This window comes from Podarcis raffonei, chromosome 8 (genome assembly GCF_027172205.1).
Source record: "Podarcis raffonei isolate rPodRaf1 chromosome 8, rPodRaf1.pri, whole genome shotgun sequence".
NCBI lineage: Eukaryota > Metazoa > Chordata > Lepidosauria > Squamata > Lacertidae > Podarcis > Podarcis raffonei.
The window spans coordinates 91,110,069-91,137,167 of NC_070609.1; the positions used below are offsets into that span (position 1 = coordinate 91,110,069).

The following is a 27,099-nucleotide window of genomic DNA, read 5'->3' on the forward strand; positions in this document are numbered from 1 at the left end:
CCACCATTCCAAACTGCAACACCTTTGTTACACAACTGGGCATTCTCAGCCATAGCAGTGTGTCCCTTTCCACCAAAACAAGTCTTTGTTTCCACATTTACTCTTTGCAATAAATAGAAATGTGCATCTTGTTCCTACTTGTGTGACAATTAACCCCACCCTGGGATTTCCCAGTTCTGTTGAAACCAGGGATCTGCTTCAGCTGCCAGGTATTGCTTCCCCCCTCTCCCAGTTCACCAGCCTCTCTCCAGGTACTGGAGGGCCGAGGGGGCTAAACTGGGTCTGAGGGGAAGCAGGATGTGTGCAAGACAGGCAACAACTGCAAGAAGGGCAAGTCATGGGCATGCAGCACTTTCTTTATCCCTTTGGCTGGCCCAAGGTGGTTTAAAGGAAATCTTAATGGTTTCCCACTTTCTCTGCACATAGCTAAAAGAATGTTTATTATTTTTTAAAAAGAATCCTGGCCATTTGCTGCCTCTTAGCCAGAATCTGCTCCCTTCCTTTGCCTAAAGCAGGGTAAGGCTGCATCCTTTGACAGAGTTCTCCCAACACTTCCTGTTATCAGTTTGGCAACCCGCCCACAGCCATCTGGCCAGTCCCAACGCACCCTGCAGGAAGACTGGCCAAGTTGCTTCCAAGGCCATTTCCCACTTAGCAATTTGCAGATTTTGAGCACCCTTAACAGTGACAGGCAGGCGGGTATCACCCACAGGCTACCATCCAGAGGGAAGTTCTCTTGCATTCTTTACAGACTGTGTCTCATTAGGGTGATCATTTACAGGAAAAGAGGAAACACATCACCAAAAGGAGAAGAAAAGAAGAGGCAGTTTTGCATACAATTTGGATATGCCAATTTATCCGTACCACTTTAGCTTTCTTTAGAAATACACCTCAGGCTTCCAAAATGTTTTGGGAACAGCTCAGAGAAGGTAGGGTGTGCATTCAGAGTGTGGCCATTGCTTTTGGACCTGCTGGGATGCAACTCAACTTGTTGCAGGATTTGCAAGGGGTTAAAGCAGACAGAGAAGGGAACCTCCAAGATTCCCAATCTGTCTCACTATCCTTTGATCTCTGTGCTGACCTTTCTATTGATGTTAGGCTGATATTCTTAGAGTTGTTGACCCAGGATCCTGCTTCCCCTTTCTTCCTGCTCTTAATTCTGAAGCTGATGGAGAGAGGACATATTTGTGTGTCTCTCTGCTGAGTGCAAGAGGCAAGCACAACTCTCCGCAACTCCAACTTAGTTGGCTAGAACTAGGAACTTTTTTCTATCCAGGTAAGTGTTTCCTAAAATAAGCCTAAGCTTTCTTATTTTCTGTGAGCAACCAAGGTAAGCCTGCTCTCCCAGCAAGGACTCAATACCTAGTCAGCTTCAAGCTGTGTGCTAACTCTGCCAACTAAAACAAGTGCCACCAATATTGTTTGCTGCCTGATGCAGAGAACCCTTCCCCATGCTAGCGCCATTAAAGCTTGCTGCACCATTCAGCAATTCATTTCTGCATTCATCTGTCACCCTAAATGTAACCATATCTGTATAGAGGTTTAGGGGAGGGGCAGTGCCTCTGGCGGGGCCAAGTCATGCTCCTTCTGGGGTGGTTTGTGCACCTTTGGTCCCTACCGTGTACTCAGATCTCACCTGTGGCTCTTAGAAGCTGTCAGCAGGCGACAGCAGCCACACCCCAGGGAATGGCTTCCACTGGCTGGCTAAACCAGGTGAGGGGAGCTGATGGGTCTGAAACCCTTGATGAGTTAGGGACTTGCCCTGCATGCAAATACAGGTTCAGGCAAATTGAGCAGACAAGACCAAGAGTGGGCTAAATGGCCAAGAAGGAGGTTGTTGCACTTGCTGTAGAGGGAAATGAGGGGCAGATGGGGCTGGTCAACCTGGGAAAGTAGCCCTTCTAGAAGGAAAACTCTGGTCCTAAATCTCCATTGCTTTGCAGCTATATTCATTCCTAAGAAAGCAGTAAACTCTGAGGAAAAATTTGTAGCCGCTGCCTTGTGAGAAGTAAACCCTACACAAATCTGGAGAGGAGTCCTCAAGACAGTTGGATGGCGCCTCATACATCTCCTTCCAGCAACTCCTGCAGCCAAGCTGGTGCCAAACATACTGCTATAATTTCATTTGAACCACATAAGAAAGGCTGTTTTGTCATCTGAGCAGTCCATGCACACTGCCCAAGCATGCGTCCTGGAGAGGTCACTTCGGTGCTCCTAATGCAACAAAAACAATGCAGGAGGCAGCAATCACAAGTTACCATTCTCTGCAGCCACAGCAGGTGCTGTGATTCTCAGTGCTTTGACTTCACACCCAGAGACACTCCATTGTCTCTTGAGTACAGATTGGCAATCTGTTGCTTGCATTTGTATCATTTTTATATCTTTGGAAGCTGCCTTGTGAAAAGATTTGCTAATAGGCAGGGTATATATCTGTGAAATAGACATGTAAAAGTCCACCGCTTGAGTCAGCTTCTGCACCTTGCTGCAAGGTATGGCTGCCTGTGGATGCAGTGAGGGACTCACTGAAAAAGGCAAAGGGAGACCCTGCCTTGTGCAACCCACAGCCTTTCCCCCAATATCTTTTCTGGCCCTCCATGACCCTAGAAGAGCACCTCCCACCCTGGAAGTGGATACATTGCAGTTGGGACACTGACCTACCAACAACACTGGTGACTGAACAGGACAGGGCCTGGGTGGCTTGTAAAGTCCCCAGCTAGCCTAAGATCCTGGCATGTCCCTTCCTCAAAGGGCTAAAGATAGAGAAGCTCAGTGGCTAATCCTGAGGGATTTATCACCAATCCCAGGACCATTGTCCCACAAAGATTTCACAGGGCACAACCTGTCTGACTTCATTGTGCTGGGAAAGTGCCCTTGTATTTGAAGAGACGGGTGGGAGTCACAACCCAGAACTCTGCTTGCATCATTGGTTTCCCCTGCCCTGAATCTCATTAGCATTTATTTACATGTAAAGGCATGCTTATATGGGATGCATTGCAGGATACAGATTTGACATGAGTAAATTATATGGCAATCTGAGTTGTTCACTGCTATTGGCTCCCTGCCTGCTTGCACCAGGAGTTTTCCAACATCACCAATAGCATACTGACAAGCTTACTGGGGCTGATGGGAGCTAAAGTCCAAAACATCTGGAGGCCACCAAGTTGGCGAAAGCTAGGTTAGAGTACTGGACTACCTGGGACCTTCTGTGTGTAGAGGATTTTTCAGACACAAAAATGTATTTTGGGGGGTGGACCTCCTTTTTAATCTTGAACCATATAATTGTATGGTGGTAGTGCTGCTGTTGCAACCAACCTTAAATCAGGCCACAGCCAGGGCCCTGATCCACCAACCAAAGCCAGGCATCCTATATCCTTGAGATATCCCCAAATGTGAGTGTTAGTAATTTGCTTAATTCAAAGCAGAAGCAACAAAGGATCTTTGCTCATAGTTCAGTAACTTCACTGCTACACAACACAGGATGGAAACCTCTGGCCTGGACCAACCCTTCTGTTAGGTGGCCCAGCCTGCAGTCTCAGGTGTCCTGGAGGACACTATGCCACCAGTCCCATTGGCTTCTGCCTGTGGAATGGGCGTGGTGGATCAACTGCTGCCTCCTCTCACTGTGAGCTCTTGTAGAAGACAACACAAAAGGCAGGAAACTTCCAAGATGAAACCAATTCCCACATGGAGCCCAGACAGAAGTGGTTCCCTGTCCTGGCAGACATAAGCATCTGGGCTGCCTGATTCCACCACCCAAAGAGGAATCACAGCTTTGCTGCTGCTGCTGCACACAAACTGCCGCCCACACAACCGCTTCCCTGCATGACAAATGGACAAAGAAGTCATCCATCTCCTAAGGGGAATGCCCAACGGGTCCCCTCTCTGCTGCTTGCAGCGACTCCTCAGCCCTAGTGAAAATGGCTGCAGGCCAGATCCAGGCCCACTGGCATTTCCTGCTTACAGGTAAAATATGCTGCTCATTCAATCCAGCAACTGTTTTAGCAGGCTGGCCCTATGCAGAACCCCTCTGTGAACACCCATGTGTGGACGCACGCACATTTTGTGTGGCTGCATGGCAGGAAATTGAGGGTGGCAAACATAGAACTGGATGGCAGGTAGGGGGGGATCAGGAATGCAATCCGGAGACCTTTCAGGCCACTACTGTTGCAAAGGCAGGCCTGACTATTTTGATTATTGGAGGGAGTGTGCACAGCAGGAGGTGAGAAACCTCAGGACTGGACTTCTACAGAACCGCACACACCCTGCCAACTGGACAGTACTGTTAGCAAAGGTTGGGTTAACCCTTTGTGCCAAATCAGCAGTGGAAAAGTCCTTCTGCAAGGAAGCTGGCCGTTAACTTTGCCTGGGAAGTCTGAGATGGGAGAAGGGCCCACAGGGCCTGCTCAGCCCCCCCCATCTGAACAGGAGTGTCTGCTATGGCACCTTCCTTGCCTCTGGACGTCCCTGTCCATCTCCATCAGCCAGACCCACTCGGCTGACTTTCAGGAAAAGGAAGATGCTGGCTTCCTCATTGGCTTTGAACATGGGTGCTCTCTTTGAATTGTTGGTGGTTCTGATTGGTCATCTGTGGATTGTTTTAATTATATTTATAAGCTGCCTCTAGAATATCCCTTGCTTTAGAAGGCAGGGTATAAATGTTTCAAATAACATTTCCCCGCCATATGAATAAACCACCCATGGCTTTACGAAATTAAAATAGATTCTTAACTCTGCTGGCGATGAAGTTACCACCATTCTTCCTTCTGGCTGTTTTGTCTTCCAAAGGGAAGGCTATTTTAATTTACTGCTTCATCCCTGCTGGAAGGACCTCACTAGTGAGGCCTCCTTGACATTGAATTAACAGCATCTGCTTCCCGGGTACCAAGGAGCATCTGGCTGGTTGATGCAGAAGCGGGATGCTGAACTGGACCTGCCTTCTCCAGCCTCGTGGCCCAGTGGGGCAGTCCTTACTTCTTACATCGCCATGGCTGCTGAAGGCACCGGGGCAGCTCCCCGCCTTCCAGCGGCGGCAGCCCGCTTGGTGATGGGCTTTGGTGCGCGCGCACGTTTTCTTGCGAAGATCCCGGCCCGCTCTCGGGACTCTTCTCTCGCCGTCGGGGGCCTGAGCGCACGGACCGCCCTCTGGGCTCCAGGCCGGCGAGGCGAGAGACCCCGCGGCAGCGGCGTCGGAGGTTGAGCGAGCCCCGAAGGCAGCTCCTTCCCCGCGATCAGGCAGCGCCTGGAAGCAAAGGCGGATCAGGGGCAGCTAATCTTCTAACAGGATCCGCGCGATCGCCTTGATTTCTGGCGGGGCGGGGCGGACAGCAAGCAAAGAGCAGCGGATCAGGCGTCCCTGCAGCCGGGGCGCAGCCTGCCGTACCTGCCCACCTGCCCGGTGACCTTCGGCCCGGGCCTGATCCAAGCCCTTTCCTCCCTCTTTGAGCCAGGCAGATCTTTCTTATTTACACACTTCCAGCCCTCCCCTGCACCCCTTTCTGCAGCGCCTCCGTCGTTCAACAAGCTAAAGCCACCACCCGGGGCCATGAAAACCATCACCTGCTGATTTCTGGGCCCCCAGTCGCTCTTTAAAGGGAAGACTATTCTATGGTTCTCCATGTCTGATCTAGCGGAGTTTCCTGCACTGCAGGGAGTTGGGCTAGATGACCCCGCGGGTCTCTGCTATCGCTATAATTCTAAGGAGACAGGCCTTCCCGTCTCAGTCTGGTCCAGGGAAGCGACTCTGCCTCCGCCGGGCTGCTTCCTGGGAACTGAGCCACACTGAGCGCAGGACCTTCTTGCTGGTGAATGTGCTCTAGCTGCAGCTGCCCCTCCAGGAGGAGAACCAGGCTTGGCTGGGGACAGGAGCTGGGTGGGCGGCCGCCAGAGTGGAAGGCTGACTATGCTTAAGCACATGGGGGAGCGCCAGTTTGCCCCTCCCTGAAACCCTGGAGAGCTGCTCCCACTCGAAGCAGACCAGCCTCCTCCCGCCTGGGAACTGTGTTCTGGACTACAGCTTCGCATCAGCCGCGTCTACAGCACCACCCCAAACAGTGGTGTCCCCGATGCTGCGCTAGATGGAGCAATGGCCTGGCTAGGCATAAGGCAGCTGACTCTGGATGGGGCACCATCCAGAGAACTTCCTGGTGGGTTGGGAGCGGGTTGCAGCTATGTGGCTCTTTCAGGTCCCTTTATTTTGAGGCCAGAGAAGTCTCTTGAATGGAAGCGGAGATGAGCGGGGTCACTCATGTATCTTGCCCACCTGAGTCTGCAAATGTGTCCCCTCCTCTCTCACCTGCCTATTCAGAGTGACATTTGGCTAGTGGTACATGGCGGCCGCCAAATCAAATGACTCTGTAAGGTCACAGTGACTGGGTCACGGAGGGTTATCTTGCGATTCCCCCCACCCCCTTTTTTATTTTCAGTTGGCTTTCTACAGCTGCTTCTTGTTGCCCAGCGAAGACACTCCTCAGAGCTAGATCAATAAGCAAAAAGATGGCGGTGGGTTGGAACTGCACACCAGTTTGCTTTGGACAGAGCAGTGACTCCTCCTGCCAGCAGCCAGGCAGTGGGCGCTTTGTCATGCAAGCGAGCAGCATGCATCGACTCCATGTTTTGGAGTATCCTTGGACAAGACACTCTCCAGGGCCTCCCCCTCCCTCCCTGCACCTACCTGCTTGCAAGAGCAGGTCCAGGGCACTCTCCTCACCTGCACTGAGCCCTTGGCAGATGCTGACCCTTGGCGCCAGCCTGTAGCAGCTTTGCAAGGCCTTGAATCCTCTCAGCCTGATATGCTAGATTGAACCCAGAGCCTGCTGCAGGTGAATCATGTGTGCCTCTTAGCACTGACCTCCGCTGAGCAAACGCCTGGTGGTTCTGTAGACCCACCAGCAGTTCAGGAAGTGCAGCCTCTATTTCCTCCAGATCCCTTTCCTGATCTCCCCGGTAAGTAACAAGAATCCAGCATGCTTTTAAGAGTCCTCTCCACACCCTTGATGTGGCCCACTGCCATGCAGTAGAGCACTTACTGTTACAACCTCAGGGAACAGCCAGGAAGAGAGAAATAAAATCCATTAAAAATGACATTTATTTTGGCCTCCTCTGTGCAGAGAGGGGTGGATATTCCTTCCTTGAGCGTTTTTGCTTTGAAAGGCACACTTCTTAAAGGCACAAGGTTGTGCAAATAAACAGCAAACATTGTTAGCTTAGCCCTTGAAAGAACTTTTCTCCTTTAGAAAAAAAGGTTTGAAACCCAAGTTAAAAATGTCTCTGCGGCTGAGGAACTAGGAAGGGGGGGGACTGGGGGGGGAACTGTTGTGCGCCTGCCTCACTCCACCAAACTGCTTTGCTGCTGCTCCCTCTGGCAAAGCCCTGGTTTCTTGGGATATGTCCCATCAGATGTTTTCATTCTGGCCCTAAGAGGGGAGAAAAACACAAGGACAAACTCTCAGAAACATATTTTGCAGCAGACGCCAGCTTTGGGGGGCAGCTATGAGCTACGTAAGCAAAGCCTCCTGCAGACACTGCCACTCTTGGCCTGTTGTCCCCCCCTTCCACCTTGATTATTGCAATTATTGCTCAGCTGTCCTCCAAGGATCTCAAGGTAGTGCAGGTGCTTCTCCCACCTCTCATTGTATCCTCACAACAACCCTGTGAGGTAGGTTAGGTGGAGAAACTGTGGCTGATCCATGGTACACCCACTCAGTGAGCTTCAGGATTTGAACCCTGGCCCCCCCCGGGTCCTACCTCAACATTCTGACCACTGGACCACACTGGTTCTCCTTCTACACCCACACCCATTGAGCACGGCTCTCATCTGCGTCTCTTTTTCAAGTAAACAGGCATGACGTGACTTTTCCTCACCGCTAAGAACATCAGCAGAGCCTGCTGGATCAGGCCAATGGCCCTTCCAGTTGCGGTGGCCCCAGGTGCCTTTGGGAGACCCTCCAGCAGGACCTGAGGGTTTCCAACAACTCTCCGCTCCTGTGGCTGCCAACAATGCAACCCTCTGACTGCGGAGGCAAAGTCCAGCCAGTGGGGCTAGCAGCCATGGGTAGCCTTGGCCCCCACGGAAATCTATCTCCAAGGAGCAGAACTTCCTTCCAGAGCAGATGGCTATGCTTCCACACAAGCTGAGCCCTGGCAACTCTCTTCTTAGAAACTGAGCGCTTGCTCTTGCTTTGCTTTGCAGTGTTCCAAGAACACAGTCCAAAGCAGCTGCGGCTACTGTTAAAATGTATGGCTCTAGGCAGCATATGCTGACTGAGTAGCGGGGGGGGGGGGAGTGGGGCTCTTCCCTTCCAGATGGATGCACGAGGTGGTCAGGACAGGCAGGGCTTTGCACATCTGCTGCAGGGGTTTTTGGTTTGTTTGTTTTTTATTAATTAATTGAATTTATATACCACCCTTCATCTGAGGATCACAGGTGGTTTACAGTACAAAAACGCGAAAAGCAACATAGTAACAAAACAAACCTCCCCTCCACAGTTTAAAAGTCCATAGATTGTTAGCCTGATTACATAAAAACGCTTTTGCCTGGCACCTAAAGATATGCCATGAAGGTGCCAGGCAAGCCTCCTTGGGGAAAGCATTCCACCAATGGGAAGCCACCACAGACCCTGCGTTGCCCCCCCCCCCGCACCTCTTGCGGAGGAGGCACGTGGAGAAGGGCCTAAGAGGAGGATCGCAGGATCCTTGAGGTACTGAGGTTCTGCCTCAGGCAGCAAAATAGTCAACCAACCCCTTGTGGGGGAGCTTCTATCCGCACATCTGGGTCTTCTAGTGCATGAGCAAGCAGGACATGGTGCGGCTCAGAAGTAACCCCTACAGACAACTCTCTCCCTCTCCTGGCCCCTGCAACATAGGTGGGGGAAGGGGGCCAGGGAAGGCTGTCAGGCAGGAGGAGAATGCCAAGGACAGGTCTGCAAAAGCACATTAATCTGCACACATGGCAAAGCCTGTGGCTGGGGGTGAGCACCCAACCTCTGCAGATTCACATTTTGTGTGACAGGACAGGGATTCTGGCTCTGTTCTCCCTTGTGGAAAAAGGGAAGGGATTTAGGGTGATGGTCTGGGAACGGCTGGTGCTGTTAGAGACCAAGACACACAGATCCTGAACACCAAAGTGACAGCCTCTCCTCTGCCCCCTGTGGAGGACTGGGGTCACCCAAAGGCTTGTAGGGCAGCAGCTGAAGAAGGAACAAAAAGGGTTTTCTTGTGTGAGTTTCTTGTGGCTGATTAGCTGCTCTCCCTGTGCAAAGGTCAGAGGGGGCGGGGCTTCTGTTGAGGTAGGTGATTAGCTGTGGGAGGAGCTTATCAGAGCTTGTAGGGCTCCATCTTTAGATTTAGGGGAGCTGGTCTCAAATGTTTGTTGGGGGAGACCTAGGTTTTTTTTGGGGGATTTATTTGTCCTGTCTTCACGCTTTTTATGATGGAGGAGAGCTTGTAGGGCAGCGGCTGAAGAAGGAACAAAAAGGGTTTTCTTGTGTGAGTTTCTTGTGGCTGATTAGCTGCTTTCTCTGTGCAAAGGTCAGAGGGGGCAGGGCTTCTGTTGAGGTAGGGGATTAGCTGTGGGAGGAGCTTGTCAGAGCTTGTAGGGCAGCGGCTGAAGAAGGAACAAAAAGGGTTTTCTTGTGTGAGTTTCTTGTGGCTGATTAGCTGCTTTCTCTGTGCAAAGGTCAGAGGGGGCAGGGCTTCTGTTGAGGTAGGGGATTAGCTGTGGGAGGAGCTTGTCAGAGCTTGTAGGGCAGCGGCGCGCGCCGCTAGGCGCGCGCAGTTTGACCCATCTTTTAGATTTAGGGGAGCTAGTCTCAAACGTTTGTTGGGGGAGATATAGGTTTATTTGGGGGGATTTATTTGTCCTGTCTTCACGCTTTTTATGATGGAGGACCGCTGTAGTCACCCCCAACGACACCTTCTCAAGATGGAGGGTGAGGGAACAGCTGCAGTCGCCTGTGGTTCCTGCGCAATGTTTGCCATCTTGCCAAAGGTTGCAGGCAGCTTTACCTGCAGCAATTGCATGTTGATTGCCCTCTTAAAAGACAAAGTCCAGCAACTGGAGGAACGTGTAGCTACGCTCCAAAGAATTAGAGAGCTGGAGCTCTTCTTGGAAGCAACAGAGCACACCGTCTCCACCAAGGAGGAGACAGGGGACTCCCCTGAGAAGGAGGCTAGTTCACCAACACAGGAGCCAGATATATGGAGAAACGTGACTCAAAGAAGTAGGAGGCCCAGGGTTCGCTCTGATTGTTTAGAAATACGCAATCGCTTTGAGGTCCTTTCCCCTAGCATGGAAGACGAAGAGCAGACTCCATTTGAGGATCTCTCCCTCATTACAGTCGATCAGGTATATGAAGACGAGCAGCAAAGGCAGTCTTCAGGGAATGTGCAGGCGATCTTGGAACGGACAGCTCACGGAAGAACCCCGACCAGACCTAAGAGGAGGCGTGTAGTGGTGATAGGGGATTCCCTACTGAGGGGAACAGAAGCAGTGATCTGTGGGCCTGACAAGATGTCTCGGGAAGTGTGCTGTCTCCCCGGGGCTAAGATCCAAGATGTAACTGAACGACTGCAAGGAATCATAAAACCCACTGACAAATACCCCTTCCTCTTGGTTCATGTGGGAACCAATGACACTGCAAGCAATAGCCTCCAGAAGATCAAAAGAGATTACGAGGCTCTGGGCAGGAAATTGAAGCAATTAAATGCACAAATTGTCATCTCATCTGTCCTCCCAGTTGAACAACGTGGCCCAGGGAGAGAGGGAAAAATAGTGGAAGTGAACAACTGGCTTCGCAAATGGTGTAAACAGGAACGGTTTGGATTCTTAGATCACGGAATGCAGTTTCTTGAAGATGGACTTCTGGCAAGCGATGGGCTGCACCTCACAACGGTTGGTAGGAATGTTTTTGCAAAAAATCTCAGAAACCTCATCAGGAGGGCTTTAAACTGACTAATGTGGGGGAGGGAGACAGTGCTCCTGAAGGTAGGAGGCTATCAATTGATGAAGATGATCATCCAAATGTCATAGACCGAATGGAGCAAACAGCACGCAGACCTAGTGATGGGAGGAAGAAATCCTTAAATAAGAGACACAGGGGAATGATTAATGGACTTCAATGTCTGTACACTAATGCGCAAAGTATGGGAAATAAACAAGATGAGCTTGAGCTCTTGGTACAGCAAACTAAATATGACATAATAGGCATCACTGAAACCTGGTGGGATAAGTCCCACGATTGGAATGTAATAATGGAGGGATACAATCTATTTCAGAGAAACAGACCAGACAAGAAAGGAGGAGGAGTGGCGTTATATGTCAGGGATGTGTATACCTGTGAAGAGATCCAAGATTTAGAACCTCAAAGCCAAAGTGAGAGCATTTGGGTCAAAATTAAGGGAGAGAAGAATAACAGTGACCTCATTGTAGGAGTTTACTATAGATCCCCAAGCCAAACGGAGGACATAGATGATGCCTTCCTGGAACAGATGGCCAAGCATGCAAAAGGAAGGGAGATAGTAGTAATGGGGGACTTCAATTACCCGGATATTTGTTGGATGTCAAACTCAGCCAAGAGCATAAGGTCAAACAGATTCCTCACTGGCCTTGCAGACAACTTCATTGTCCAGAAAGTGGGAGAAGCTACAAGAGGAACAGCCATTTTAGATCTGGTCCTAACCAATGTTGATGACCTGGTTAGTGGGGTAGAAGTGGAAGGATCATTAGGCGTGAGTGATCATGCTCTTCTGAAGTTTACTATACAGCGGAAAGGAGCAGCCAAGCATACTAGGACTCAATTTCTCGACTTTAAGAAAGCCGACTTCATAAAACTTAGGGAAGTGCTGGGTGAGATCCCATGGACAGTAATACTAAAAGGAAAGGGAGTTCATGATGGCTGGGAGTTTGTTAAGAGGGAGATAGTAAAAGCACAACTTCAGGCAATACCAATGAGACGGAAACATGGAAGGTGCCTAAAGAAGCCAGGGTGGCTATCTAAAGAACTTTTAACTGAGTTAAGATTAAAAAAGGATGTGTACAAAAAATGGAAAAGGGGGGAAACCACCAAAGAGGAATTCAAACAAATAGCCAGCACGTGTAGACACAAAGTCAGAAAAGCTAAAGCACAGAATGAACTCAGGCTTGCTAGAGAGGTTAAAAGCAACAAAAAAGGCTTTTATGGGTATGTTCGTAGCAAAAGGAAGAACAAAGAAACAGTGGGGTCACTCAGAGGAGAAGATGGTGAAATGCAAACAGGGGACACAGAAAGGGCTGAACTCCTCAATGCCTTCTTTGCCTCAGTCTTCTCCGATAAAGAAAACAATGCCCGACCTGAAGAATTTGGAGCAAATGATTCAGCAGAGGTAACACAGCCCAGAATAACTAAGGAGATAGTACAAGAATACTTGGCTAGTCTAGATGTATTCAAGTCTCCAGGGCCAGATGAACTGCATCCAAGAGTATTAAAAGAACTGGCAGATGTGATTTCAGAACCACTGGCAGTCATCTTTGAGAATTCCTGGCGAACAGGTGAAGTCCCGGCAGACTGGAGGAGGGCAAATGTTGTCCCTATTTTCAAAAAGGGGAAAAGAGAGGACCCAAATAATTACCGCCCAGTCAGTCTGACATCAATACCAGGGAAGATTCTGGAGCAGATCATTAAGCAAACAGTCTGTGAGCACCTGGAAAGGAATGCTGTGATCACCAATAGTCAGCATGGATTTCTGAAAAATAAGTCATGTCAGACTAACCTGATCTCGTTTTTTGACAGAATTACAAGCCTGGTAGATGAAGGGAACGCAGTGGATGTAGCCTACCTTGATTTCAGCAAGGCATTTGACAAGGTGCCCCATGATATTCTTGTCAAGAAGCTGGTAAAATGCGGTCTTGACTATGCTACCACTCAGTGGATTTGTAACTGGCTGACTGACCGAACCCAAAGGGTGCTCATCAATGGTTCCTCTTCATCCTGGAGAAGAGTGACTAGTGGGGTGCCACAGGGTTCTGTCTTGGGCCCGGTCTTATTCAACATCTTTATCAACGACTTGGATGATGGACTCAAGGGCATCCTGATCAAATTTGCAGATGACACCAAACTGGGAGGGGTGGCTAACACCCCAGAGGACAGGAACACACTTCAAAACGACCTTGACAGATTAGAGAACTGGGCCAAAACAAACAAGATGAATTTTAACAGGGAGAAATGTAAAGTATTGCACTTGGGCAAAAAAAATGAGAGGCACAAATACAAGATGGGTGACACCTGGCTTGAGAGCAGTACATGTGAAAAGGATCTAGGAGTCTTGGTTGACCACAAACTTGACATGAGCCAACAGTGTGACGCGGCAGCTAAAAAAGCCAATGCAATTCTGGGCTGCATCAATAGGAGTATAGCATCTAGATCAAGGGAAGTAATAGTGCCACTGTATTCTGCTCTGGTCAGACCTCACCTGGAGTACTGTGTCCAGTTCTGGGCACCACAGTTCAAGAAGGACATTGACAAACTGGAACGTGTCCAGAGGAGGGCAACCAAAATGGTCAAAGGCCTGGAAACGATGCCTTATGAAGAATGGCTAAGGGAGCTGGGCATGTTTAGCCTGGAGAAGAGGAGGTTAAGGGGTGATATGATAGCCATGTTCAAATATATAAAAGGATGTCACAAAGAGGAGGGAGAAAGGTTGTTTTCTGCTGCTCCAGAGAAGCGGACACGGAGCAATGGATCCAAACTACAAGAAAGAAGATTCCACCTAAACATTAGGAAGAACTTCCTGACAGTAAGAGCTGTTCGACAGTGGAATTTGCTGCCAAGGAGTGTGGTGGAGTCTCCTTCTTTGGAGGTCTTTAAGCAGAGGCTTGACAACCATATGTCAGGAGTGCTCTGATGGTGTTTCCTGCTTGGCAGGGGGTTGGACTCGATGGCCCTTGTGGTCTCTTCCAACTCTATGATTCTATGATTCTATGATTCTAGGACCGCTGTAGTCACCCCCAACGACACATTGTCAAGATGGAGGGTGAGGGAACAGCTGCAGTCGCCTGTGGTTCCTGCGCAATGTTTGCCATCTTGCCAAAGGTTGCAGGCAGCTTTACCTGCAGCAATTGCATGTTGATTGCCCTCTTAGAAGACAAAGTCCAGCAACTGGAGGAACGTGTAGCTACGCTCCAAAGAATTAGAGAGCTGGAGCTCTTCTTGGAAGCAACAGAGCACACCGTCTCCACCAAGGAGGAGACAGGGGACTCCCCTGAGAAGGAGGCTAGTTCACCAACACAGGAGCCAAATATATGGAGAAACGTGACTCAAAGAAGTAGGAGGCCCAGGGTTCGCTCTGATTGTTTAGAAATACACAATCGCTTTGAGGTCCTCTCCTCTAGCATGGAAGACGAAGAGCAGACTCCATTTGAGGATCTCTCCCTCATTACAGTCGATCAGGTATATGAAGACGAGCAGCAAAGTCAGTCCTCAGGGAATGTGCAGGCGACCTTGGAACGGACAGCTCACGGAAGAACCCCGACCAAACCTAAGAGGAGGCGTGTAGTGGTGATAGGGGATTCCCTACTGAGGGGAACAGAAGTAGTGATCTGTGGGCCTGACAAGATGTCTCGGGAAGTGTGCTGTTTCCCCGGGGCTAAGATCCAAGATGTAACTGAACGACTGCAAGGAATCATAAAACCCACTGACAAATACCCCTTCCTCTTGGTTCATGTGGGAACCAATGACACTGCAAGCAATAGCCTCCAGAAGATCAAAAGAGATTACGAGGCTCTGGGCAGGAAATTGAAGCAATTAAATGCACAAATTGTCATCTCATCTGTCCTCCCAGTTGAACGACGTGGCCCAGGGAGAGAGGGAAAAATAGTGGAAGTGAACAACTGGCTTCGCAAATGGTATAAACAGGAACGGTTTGGATTCTTAGATCACGGACTGCAGTTTCTTGAAGATGGACTTCTGGCAAGCGATGGGCTGCACCTCACAACGGTTGGGAGGAATGTTTTTGCAAAAAATCTCAGAAACCTCATCAGGAGGGCTTTAAACTGACTAATGTGGGGGAGGGAGACAGTGCTCCTGAAGGTAGGAGTCTATCAATTGATGATACAATGTCTGTACACTAATGCGCAAAGCATGGGAAATAAACAAGATGAGCTTGAGCTCTTGGTACAGCAAACTAAATATTACATAATAGGAATCACTGAAACCTGGTGGGATAAGTCCCACGATTGGAATGTAATAATGGAGGGATACAATCTATTTCAGAGAAACAGACCAGACAAGAAAGGAGGAGGAGTGGCGTTATATGTCAGGGATGTGTATACCTGTGAAGAGATCCAAGATTTAGAACCTCAAAGCCAAAGTGAGAGCATTTGGGTCAAAATTAAGGGAGAGAAGAATAACAGTGACCTCATTGTAGGAGTTTACTATAGATCCCCAAGCCAAACGGAGGACATAGATGATGCCTTCCTGGAACAGATGGCCAAGCATGCAAAAGGAAGGGAGATAGTAGTAATGGGGGACTTCAATTACCCGGATATTTGTTGGATGTCAAACTCAGCCAAGAGCATAAGGTCAAACAGATTCCTCACTGGCCTTGCAGACAACTTCATTGTCCAGAAAGTGGGAGAAGCAACAAGAGGAACAGCCATTTTAGATCTGGTCCTAACCAATGTTGATGACCTGGTTAGTGGGGTAGAAGTGGAAGGATCATTAGGCGCGAGTGATCATGCTCTTCTGAAGTTTACTATACAGCGGAAAGGAGCAGCCAAGCATACTAGGACTCAATTTCTCGACTTTAAGAAAGCCGACTTCATAAAACTTAGGGAAGTGCTGGGTGAGATCCCATGGACAGTAATACTAAAAGGAAAGGGAGTTCATGATGGCTGGGAGTTTGTTAAGAGGGAGATAGTAAAAGCACAACTTCAGGCAACACCAATGAGACGGAAACATGGAAGGTGCCTAAAGAAGCCAGGGTGGCTATCTAAAGAACTTTTAACTGAGTTAAGATTAAAAAAGGATGTGTACAAAAAATGGAAAAGGGGGGAAACCACCAAAGAGGAATTCAAACAAATAGCCAGCACATGTAGACACAAAGTCAGAAAAGCTAAAGCACAGAATGAACTCAGGCTTGCTAGAGATGTTAAAAGCAACAAAAAAGGCTTTTATGGGTATGTTCGTAGCAAAAGGAAGAACAAAGAAACAGTGGGGTCACTCAGAGGAGAAGATGGTGAAATGCAAACAGGGGACACAGAAAGGGCTGAACTCCTCAATGCCTTCTTTGCCTCAGTCTTCTCCGATAAAGAAAACAATGCCCGACCTGAAGAATTTGGAGCAAATGATTCAGCAGAGGAAACACAGCCCAGAATAACTAAGGAGATAGTACAAGAATACTTGGCTAGTCTAGATGTATTCAAGTCTCCAGGGCCAGATGAACTGCATCCAAGAGTATTAAAAGAACTGGCAGATGTGATTTCAGAACCACTGGCAGTCATCTTTGAGAATTCCTGGAGAACAGGCGAAGTCCCGGCAGACTGGAGGAGGGCAAATGTTGTCCCTATTTTCAAAAAGGGGGAAAGAGAGGACCCAAATAATTACCGCCCAGTCAGTCTGACATCAATACCAGGGAAGATTCTGGAGCAGATCATTAAGCAAACAGTCTGTGAGCACCTAGAAAGGAATGCTGTGATCACCAATAGTCAGCATGGATTTCTGAAAAATAAGTCATGTCAGACTAACCTGATCTCGTTTTTTGACAGAATTACAAGCCTGGTAGATGAAGGGAACACAGTGGATGTAGCCTACCTTGATTTCAGCAAGGCATTTGACAAGGTGCCCCATGATATTCTTGTAAAGAAGCTGGTAAAATGCGGTCTTGACTATGCTACCACTCAGTGGATTTGTAACTGGCTGACTGACCGAACCCAAAGGGTGCTCATCAATGGTTCCTCTTCATCCTGGAGAAGAGTGACTAGTGGGGTGCCACAGGGTTCTGTCTTGGGCCCGGTCTTATTCAACATCTTTATCAACGACTTGGATGATGGACTCAAGGGCATCCTGATCAAATTTGCAGATGACACCAAACTGGGAGAGGTGGCTAACACCCCAGAGGACAGGATCACACTTCAAAACGACCTTGACAGATTAGAGAACTGGGCCAAAACAAACAAGATGAATTTTAACAGGGAGAAATGTAAAGTATTGCACTTGGGCAAAAAAAATGAGAGGCACAAATACAAGATGGGTGACACCTGGCTTGAGAGCACTACATGTGAAAAGGATCTAGGAGTCTTGGTTGACCACAAACTTGACATGAGCCAACAGTGTGACGCGGCAGCTAAAAAAGCCAATGCAATTCTGGGCTGCATCAATAGGAGTATAGCATCTAGATCAAGGGAAGTAACAGTGCCACTGTATTCTGCTCTGGTCAGACCTCACCTGGAGTACTGTGTCCAGTTCTGGGCACCACAGTTCAAGAAGGACACTGACAAACTGGAACGTGTCCAGAGGAGGGCAACCAAAATGGTCAAAGGCCTGGAAACGATGCCTTATGAGGAACGGCTAAGGGAGCTGGGCATGTTTAGCCTGGAGAAGAGGAGGTAAAGGGGTGATATGATAGCCATGTTCAAATATATAAAAGGATGTCACATAGAGGAGGGAGAAAGGTTGTTTTCTGCTGCTCCAGAGAAGCGGACACGGAGCAATGGATCCAAACTACAAGAAAGAAGATTCCACCTAAACATTAGGAAGAACTTCCTGACAGTAAGAGCTGTTTGACAGTGGAATTTGCTGCCAAGGAGTGTGGTGGAGTCTCCTTCTTTGGAGGTCTTTAAGCAGAGGCTTGACAACCATATGTCAGGAGTGCTCTGATGGTGTTTCCTGCTTGGCAGGGGGTTGGACTCGATGGCCCTTGTGGTCTCTTCCAACTCTATGATTCTATGATTCTATGAAAGGCATCTGGGGGCATGAGGCAAATGGCATTTTCCACCTCACAATAGCATGAGACGTCACGAGGCATAAAACATAAAGTGAAGTTTCTCTGCACATTACAATAAACAGGAGCTGTGCAAGAGCACTGCTGGAATTTATATCGCCAGCTTAAAAAAAATTGCTTATGAAACTTTGCAGAGTGCCATTTGTATGGATGGCACAGTATTACAAATAATTCAGTGTGTCCCTTTCCTAAAGAACATTTGCTCACAATGCTGAAACTCACGAGGTGTCCACACACCCCAACCCCGTAGGCAGCTATTGATGCATCCAGCACTCTCCTCCTGTCCTGGCTGATTGGATTAAAAGAGGGCAGCCACCAGGTCAGGAAGGGAAGACAACTCATTAAACTCTGTTTAGTAATTAAGTGGGCAGTAACAGCTCTGAACCCCTTTGATTTGAGCCACACTGATGAAGATCATTTCCTCTCTCCAGCCCCCCTCCCTATGACTTCAGGCCACACTAGCAGGAAAGGGCCCAGCCAGCATTAACTCCTGGGGTGAGTCAGTCCTTCAGCAACGGAGGCGGAGAAGAGTCATGGAAGTGGTGCTTCTGTTTCCCATCACGTTTGCACAAAAGGATGTAAGCATCATCCCAGCTCGTAAAGCAGGGATAGGGGTGGGAGTGCTAGGCAGCCCTCTTGGGCTTCCTAGGTGCAGGAATGGGTCACAAAGGTTTGGAGGTTATTCCAAATTTTGAGGTTCGTAGTTAATGTTAAGTACAAACCCCATGTTAGCTGTATCAGTTGCTCAGTTTGTGAGATGCTGCAAAATGCAGAGGGTTTTTTGCCGCAAAACAACTGCCAAAGTTCCAAAATTTTGTAGTTGCCGTATTTTTCGCTCTATAAGACGCACCAGACCACAAGACGCACCTAGTTTTGGGAGGAGGAAAACAAGAAAAAAATATTCTGAATCTCAGAAGCCAGAACAGCAAGAGGGATCACTGCGCAGTGAGAAAGCAGCAATCCCTCTTGCTATTCTGGCTTCTGGGATAGCTGCGCAGCCTGCATTCACTGCATAAGACGCGCACACATTTCCCCTTACTTTTTAAGGAGGGAAAAAGTGAGTCTTATAGAGCAAAAAATATGGTAGTTTCCCTGGTCAGAAAGCCTCTGCTGTGGTGCCCCGGACTCTGCTCCCAGGATCCTGCAGCCAGGCCAACCTGCCTGTGCAGGGCTGGAGCTCTCTCTGGCTTTGTAAGCCTGCACAGAAGACAAAGGGTCTCATCCCCAGTGAGGCCCTTTCCTGCAAATCTCTGCCCAAAGCTACTGATCAGTCTCCCCTGGCATGGCACTCTTTCCCAAGGGGGAGTTTATTAACCCTTTCTTTCCCTCTAGAGCCAGTGCACTAAAATAAGATTCAAAAATTGTACAGCAATATGGACAAAGAAAACTCAAAATGTATAGAATCTGAGTTCTACTCAGAGTAGACCAACTGAAATGAATGAACCTAAGTTAATCATGTTCATTAACTTTAATGGGTCTAAGTAGGACTGGCATTGGAGTCAACCCACAATTCCTTGGTATACTGGCAATATCATATTGTTGCACTTAACTAAGTTGGCACAGTTTTGAACGCACCAAGGTTTTGTGCATGTTCAGCTGTGCATCTGACCTGCCCCCTTCAGATCCGAGTCCACATTCCCAGCATGTCTGCATTTCTGCCCAGTGCTATTTTTCTAGAAAAACAGGTGCCAGAACTCTCTTATCATGGCAATGGTGCCTACTTGAGAGGTGCCGGAACTGAGTTCTGGCGAGTTCCAGCTGAAAAAATACCCTGCTTCTGTCTCAGTGATGTCTATGCTGGCTTGGTCATGTCCACAGAATGGAAGATGGCAGGATTCGCAAGGATATGTTTTACAGGGGGTTGGCTTCAGGCAACATTCCCCCTCCCCCGAACAAGATTTAGTGAAGATAGGAGAGCGGCCAGTCCCTTGCCTCATGACCTTTCAGGCCACATCTGATTGTTTCCCAGGAACGCCTAGACTTCTGGCAACTCAGCTGGCCTCAAGCACAGAACAGCAATTGCTTTAATCTATGAAATGGGCCAGTGTACAAACAAACAAAGGATTGTCTAACCTGTGTTCATAATAGTGCCATAGTCATACTGAGTTCTTTAAAAGATAGGAACCTTCTGAAGATAAACCAATGTGTTGTAATTTAATCTTGAACAGGGAGCAGCCCTTCCAACCTCATAGAGAATCTTGCACCATCATACTAAAATCTCATTGTACCCTCCTACGGAAATCTGAAACGGAGCCCGGAGTCCCCTCACCCAGACCAGGAAAGCTCTTTCCCAGCCAGGTCTGCATCCTGCAGAGATTGCTTTGCTCCTCTCCTGGGGGGTTGTGCAGGGGGTGCTGCTGTGGCCTGCAGTCGCTGGGAGTAATGGAGATGGGGAGGTGGAAAGCAAGGGAAAGTGGGGTTTTCTTGCACAAGTACACACGAGCTCCAGGTGGGGTTTTTGGTTAATATTCTGGAGCTGTCCAGGACCAAAGCAGGAACTGCTGGGAGCTTGCCCACTCCTTGCTTTGGGGTACAAGTGAAGTCTTTCTTGGCTGACCTGCAGCACAAATGGCACCAAGTGGACCAGGCTACCTGGGAAAGTGGTGGGCTCTCCTCCCCTGCAGGTTTTTAAACAGAGGCTGGGTGGCCATCTGCCAGGGATTCTTGAGCTGTGATTCCTGCATTGCGGGGGGTGGGACAAGATGACACTTGGGGTACTTCCAACTCTGCAATTCTATGATTCCAAGTCAGACACAGCTCTAGCACGCTTGATCCCTTTCCTCCTTGTTCTGCTTGCTCCAAGCTGTGGGCTTCTTGCCACCCAGCAGGGACGGGTGTGTGTGTCATGTGTGATTAGTCACAGACAGCTGGAGATGGAGCCACAGCTGCCAGGGTCCCATGCATCCCAGGCTGGCTTGAAATACTGCCAGGCTTTTGGTGGACTATCCAAATGACATCCCCCTTACACACACACACACACACACACACTGCACAGAAGAGTTCTCCTGGTCCTCCCAGTGGCTGTGGTCAGACTTGTCTGTATCTTATTGTACTGCCCTTAAGGGCACCCTCCCATCATCTTCAGCTTGCCTCATGGTGGCATTTCAGCTCCTTTCACATGTTTTGTTCCACTGCACTTTTGTATGAGTGTGTGAACAGGGCTGCACCTGCTTGTGCTTGCTGGCCTGGCTCAGCTCTGGATCCTCTGCTCGGTGGTACAGCAGATGTTTTGCCTGCAGAAGGTCCCAGGCTCAGCCCCTGGCACCTCCAGACTTCCTGAAACCTTGGAGAGCTGCTGCTGGTCAGTGTAGAGAATACTAAGCTAGAAGGACCCATGTCAAGGCAGCTTCTTCTTTTTGGTGAAAGCTGTAAAAGAGCCTATCCATGTTCCAAAATGCCGGTGCATCCGCTCCATCCATGGAGTAAGGATCCTTTGCAGAGTTTGTGTGCCCAGAGGCTCTTTCACACCTTCTCCTGAATACAGGACAGGGAGAGAAGTTGTGACCCTTCCTCTGCCTCACCACCTGCTCACTCACCCCTTCCCACGTGTTTCCAGGTCCCTCTACATGGAAGTTACCTGCAGGGAGGTTATCTTGAGCCAGCCCCGAGAATGCAGCTCCTCCCACTTGAGAAAGGTTTGGGCAGCCAGGTCCTTGAGCTCAGTGCGGTACATGAGGCCAGCGTCTTCCCGTATGCTGGAGGTGATGTGTTGCTGCAGCTGGATGCAGAGCTGCTGGAGGTGCCTCTGGTGCGGGAGCGAGGGGAGCACAGAGTCAAGGGAACAGAAAGGCAGGAAGAGAGGCATCTTTCAGGGAGCAGAAGCTGCTCTCGTCTGGTGAAGCATTAGCAGAGTGCAGAATAACTTTGCGTTTTTTTTAATATATATATATCAGAATTCTGCACCAGGGTAGATGATATCCTGCATCCAGGGAAAGCCACATTCTGCAACCTGAACAAATCATGCATTTATATCTTTATGTGTTTGTGGGACGGGGGGTTATTGGTTTGTTTTGTTCTTATTTTATTATGCATTTTGTGTTTCTATTTTGTGGTATGCAAATATAATTAAAAAATAAATAAATAAAATATTTTTGGGTACCAGACATCCTTTTCATTGCACTTTTTCATGATTTGTACTCATGATGCTACTGTTGCCTTCAATGCTGTTTACTGTATTTCCCCACAGCAATACTTTTTCTGAGCATTGCCCCATGCCCCTGCTTACAAAGACCGCTGGGCCTTTAGCTAGATATAATTAAAATAGATAGCATGGAGGTGAACCTTCTCCCACACATGCAGGGAAGTTTTATGTGCAGGGCAGTGGGGCGGCCTTCAATCAGAAATGCTGCTGCTATGCTTAAAGCGTGATGACTTGATTCTGCTAGTTGTATCCACACAGGGCTGCCTCCAAAGGGAGTCTGAAGAGAAACAAGACAAAAGGAGAACTGGAAGAAGCTCTGGACCAAGCCATACATTACACAGTTGAGGGAGGCTTAAGACAGGTTTGTGTGTAATATGTAGCTCAGTCCAGACCTTTCCCCCAGTTCCCCTTTGCTTCCCTCTTGCTTTTGCTTGGACTCCCTTGAGAGTGGAGCCACTTCTCTGCCCAAGCGCACCCTCCCAGGGGCTGCTAGGCTACCATTCAGCTACCACTGGAGCCCCACAGCTGAGTTCTGCTTTGTGCCACTCCCAGCCCCACGGTTGCTCTGAGCTAGGACTTTTTGTTGCTTCTGTGTGCTGTGTGTGAGAGCTGGCTCCAGCAAAGCCGTGAAGCTGCAGTTTATGCTGCCCACAAAGCTGGCCTGCCTCCAGCCTTCTCCTCCACCACACCAGGCTAAATGTCACACACAGTGCAGTTTTCATTTCTCCTGGTGAGCGATCTGTTCTCTTAGCTGGCCTGGGCACAGCCCCCTTTTCAACACAGCCGCTCTCTGCTGTCCTTGCTCCGGGATCCTGACTCACCTGATCTCTCAGAGGGACAGCCGTGGTTCCCACAACCACATTGGCCAGTGTCAGGAGGCTGTGGCAGAGGTAGCAGGCCTGGAAGAGAGAGGGAGGTAGAGGTATATCATTTGGAAGTAGGTTAGCTAGCGAGAGAGAGAGCGACTGGCCCAAGGTGACCCAGTGGGCTTCATGGCTGGGCTCCCAGGCCCCAGCCCAGAATATTAACCTCTACACCAGCTCATGCAACATTCATCACAGAGAGAGAGAGAGAGAGAGAGAGAGAGAGAGAGAAAGAAAGAAAGAAAGAAAGAAAGAAAGAAAGAAAGAAAGAAAGAAAGAAAGAAGCATGTGTGTTTCCAGACTGAATACTCTCTCACTACCCAGATGCCGCTTTTCTGTGGTAAGACACAGGTAGAACTGCAACTGAGCTTCTGCATGACTACAGTTTTTCTGTGCCCCCCACTACGTTCTCTCCACATTAGCAGGAGTGATGCTACTGCTGTGGGTGGAGCCCTTTGAAGCTTAGCACCCATTCCGTATAATGCTTGCGGCTGGTGGGTGACATTAATTGTTGCTAAAGAAACCTTTTTCCAGTTTATAATGAAAGAGAGGCGGCACAGGGCTGTAATGCAATGGTACGGTCACATGTTACTACTACAGAGCCAGAGCATTAGAGGGTTTTAGCACTGCAGTTGCTTCCAGATGACCTCTTTATTGAGCATTTATCCTGATTTGTTTGCAGGGAGATCAGACAATGCCAGCTATGCACTGAGCATTCATTCCTTTTCATTTGTGGGGAGGTCAGAGGATGCTGTGTCAGAGCAAGTGTTACCTGTCACTTTCCTTATAGCAAGAGTCTGATTTTGGGGGTGGGGAAGCAGGATTGTTGTGCATGAGCACTAACCACCTTTAACCTGAATTTGCCAGTATGCAAATGAATCCAATCTGAAAATAGGAACAGTTGGGAAGCACCCTTGAAATGTCCTTCACATTAGAAATAAATTAAAATAGCGGAGGAAACATTTCAGCTGTGGAGAATGCACTGCTTCTGGAAAACGTTGGACTTTCTGCAGTGTGGAAAAAGTTGGAAGGTCCGCATGGAAAATAGAGGATGACAGTGGTTTGATGCCCTCTAGAGAGAAAAGGAACAAAGCTGCCAGACCCTTCCCTCAGCCTCCTGGGACCCCCTGCCTCTTCTCAGGACAGAACCATGGATGGCCAACCCACCTGGTGTCCAGCAGAAGGAGACAGACAAATGACCATGCAAGCTTTATCAGTTTTGGGGCATAGCTGTCAAGCGTCCCTTATTTGAAGGGACAGTCCCTTATTCCAGCGCCATGTCCCGCTGCTGTCCCTTATTGATGGATGTCCCTTAAATGTCCCTTAAATGATGTCCCTTAAATTTCAAAGGAAGCAGCTCCTCTCCCTCCCTCCCTGCCCTGTTGCTCACCCAATAAGAAGTCTAAGAACGACTGGGGGGTGGAGCTTGCATGCCTTGTGTGTGGTTAGTTAATGCAAGCTGAGGGGGTTTTTGAATGCTGGACGCCATTTTGTTGCACATGCTGCTGCAAACTTTGCAGTGCAAAGCCAGGCCGGGGAGCCATCTTAAGTTGAGGCTGCATAGGCCTTGTGGTGAATGTGATTCAGATTCTATTCAGTTGAACCTCTGGTTACAAAGTTGGTTGGACAGTGTTCTCGAAGCTACCCAGCATGAGTTTGACCAGACTGCAGGAGGACAGGAAGACTGGAGTGTCTGGAACAGGTGAGGCTGCAGGTCCCTTATTTTGGCTGCTGGTCCCTTATTTTCAAGGCTGCTGGTCCCTTATTTTCAAATCTGTAAGTTGACAGCTATGTTTTGGGGCCCCATGGCCACTAGCGCCATTGCTTCCAACGGTGTGCCCTGCTAGCAACTAGCCCACCCTGCAGGGAGAGCAAGACCCTTCCTAGGTCTGCCCACTTGCACAACTCCCAGCTCATATCAAGGGGGCTTTTGCATAGGAACTTCTCAGTGGATTGGCGCTTGGGCAGATCTGTTGGTCTCCTACCCTCTGCCCTAAAGGGCATGCAAATCCTGCTGCCTTGTTTTGCTGGAAAGCTTAGGTTGCAAGCCTAACCCCACGCACCCGGCAGTTTAAGTCCCACTGAATTCAACAGGGCTGACTTCTGAGTAAACATGGTTAGGAAGCCACTACTGAACAACTTGCTTTGTATCACAACAAACTTTGACTGAAAAAGTCCCCCAATGAATCTCTCTGCTTGATAGTTAGATATTGTAGCCACAAGCAAGCCGCCTACTTGGCGTACTGAGATTTGTCTCATAGGGAGAAGGCAGAAGGACAAAGAAGTTCTGTATAGAGTGGAAACTCAGTCTCCCCTGCAAAGAAGTGGAGAACTAGAATCTATCCAAGCCCTTTGCAGCTGCCAGGTGAGTCAGCCCTGCAGCTGTTTTCTCCCAAGCTGAAATCCACCTTATAGTGCAGCAGGGAAGGGGTGTGGCTCTGTTAGGGCTGACACACGCCTGGGATTTCCTGGACATTACCGGGACTTCAAAGGCAGAAGTGACATCCAGGGGGAATTTCCAATTTCCGGAAGGCAGCAGTTTGTCCTGGATCTTTGGCAAGTAAACAATTTTTTTGCCGTTTTTGTAAAGAAAAGCTCAGCAATATTTGGGGTGTCCTGGTTTTTACTTTTTGAAATATGGCAACCCTAGGCTCCGTGCTCCTGCCTCAGCCTCTGCCCCCACACCTGTCCCTGCCAGTGCCACCTGTCCAGGCCTGAAAGTCTCCCCAGCTTCTATGCCAGACTTCATGGAGTCCCTTGTGCAAACTGTTCTTCACACAGATGTCCTGCAGCTCAGCTCGTCGCAGCAGAACTCCTCAGCTGTTGTTTCAGCTGTGGAAGGCGGCAGCCAACTTACTGCAGGGCAACGGAGAAAAGAAGATCAGGGTAGGTGTGTGTGTTAAACCACGTATCTGCTTCCAAAGGTATCAACAACAGAGCGATTAGAGTGGGAGGAGGCCTGGCAGGCCATCTGCTTGAACTCTCCGTTCACTGCAAGATATTCAGAGTATCTTCAGCAGTAGACGGCCATCCAGCCTCTACGAGTTCCTTCCCTCTCCCACCTGTTCCTTCAGCAGAAGTTACACAGGTCAACTTAGTCAGTAAGTTCCATTCAGTTACTTAGTCAGTAAGTTCCATGGAGCTGCCTGCCAGTGAGTGAGTATAGGAATGCAGATTTGTAGCCTGCCTGCTTCCTGAACAAAGCAATCTAGCCTCTGATCCGCTGTGCTGCATGGTGTTTGGAGGCAGAGGACAGGTCTTTCTGCTCAGTTCTGCCTGGCTGTGCTGGACTTCACTGATGGGGAGACTCAGCTGCCTAAAAGCACACACCACTTGGAGCTACTGCTGGTGGCATCCCAACCAGTGGCAGCCAGTGCAAAGCCCCCAAAAGGCGTGTTTCAGAGGCAAGAGGGGGAGTTGTGCCCAAAGATCCACTGGATCTTCAGCCAGTCCAGGCCTGCTGGTTACCTGCTCTTCTTAGGGCTGCCTTGCATCCAGAATTTCCTGGACATACAGCACTCTGAAACAGTGTCTGGGCAGAAATCACTTGAATGTCTGGGAAAACCAGACATGGCAACCCATGTCAAAAGTCAAGATTTTGGCGAATTTCCTTAAAAATATCTGAACAACTTCATTTTTCATTCAAAAGTTCAACTTTGACCCCCAAAAGCTCAACATTTTCACATTTTGACATATGGCAACCCTAGCTTTTCTTGCTGGCGCAAAGTGGCTCCAGGGTTAGGATGGAGGTCCCAAGGCTGAAATCCTGTGCCCACTTTCTTGTGGCCAAGCCCCATGGAACTCAGTGGGACTTAGAGGTTAGTAGAAGTGTGTAACTCATGGGATGCTGAAGCTCCGCCTTACTTTTATGTATTCCAAAGAGATGGTTATGCTAGTTTTTGCAGCAAGAATAAAAACACCTTACAGCACCAGAAAAAGCAGCAGAATTCTTCTAGTTTACATTTTCTTGGATGAGAGCCCACTTTGTCTGATACATGACACATTATCCTTAGCGCTCTCTCTCTCTCTCTCTCTCTCTCTCTCTCTCTCACACACACACACACACACACATAAGAGGCGTGTTTGGGGGGGTGTAAACAGTGGGCCAAAAGGCCAAGCAAAGCC

The 27,099-nt window shown here is 48.9% G+C and overlaps 1 protein-coding gene across 4 annotated transcripts in view; it reads right to left on the minus strand.

Annotated features, from left to right (window-relative positions):
• Window positions 1–7,342: 7,342 nt before the first annotated feature.
• Window positions 7,343–27,099, minus strand: part of FAM178B (family with sequence similarity 178 member B) — a 184,660-nt gene continuing 164,903 nt past the window's right edge. For all 4 annotated transcript variants that reach the window (XM_053401561.1, XM_053401559.1, XM_053401558.1 and 1 more), the window contains 3 exons: window positions 22,933–23,010; window positions 21,548–21,715; window positions 7,343–7,412 (listed from right to left, as the gene is read on the minus strand). In XM_053401561.1, the coding sequence (XP_053257536.1) occupies window positions 7,392–7,412; window positions 21,548–21,715; window positions 22,933–23,010 (267 nt within the window). In that variant the 3' untranslated portion in view covers window positions 7,343–7,391. The remainder of the gene's footprint in view (window positions 7,413–21,547; window positions 21,716–22,932; window positions 23,011–27,099) is intronic.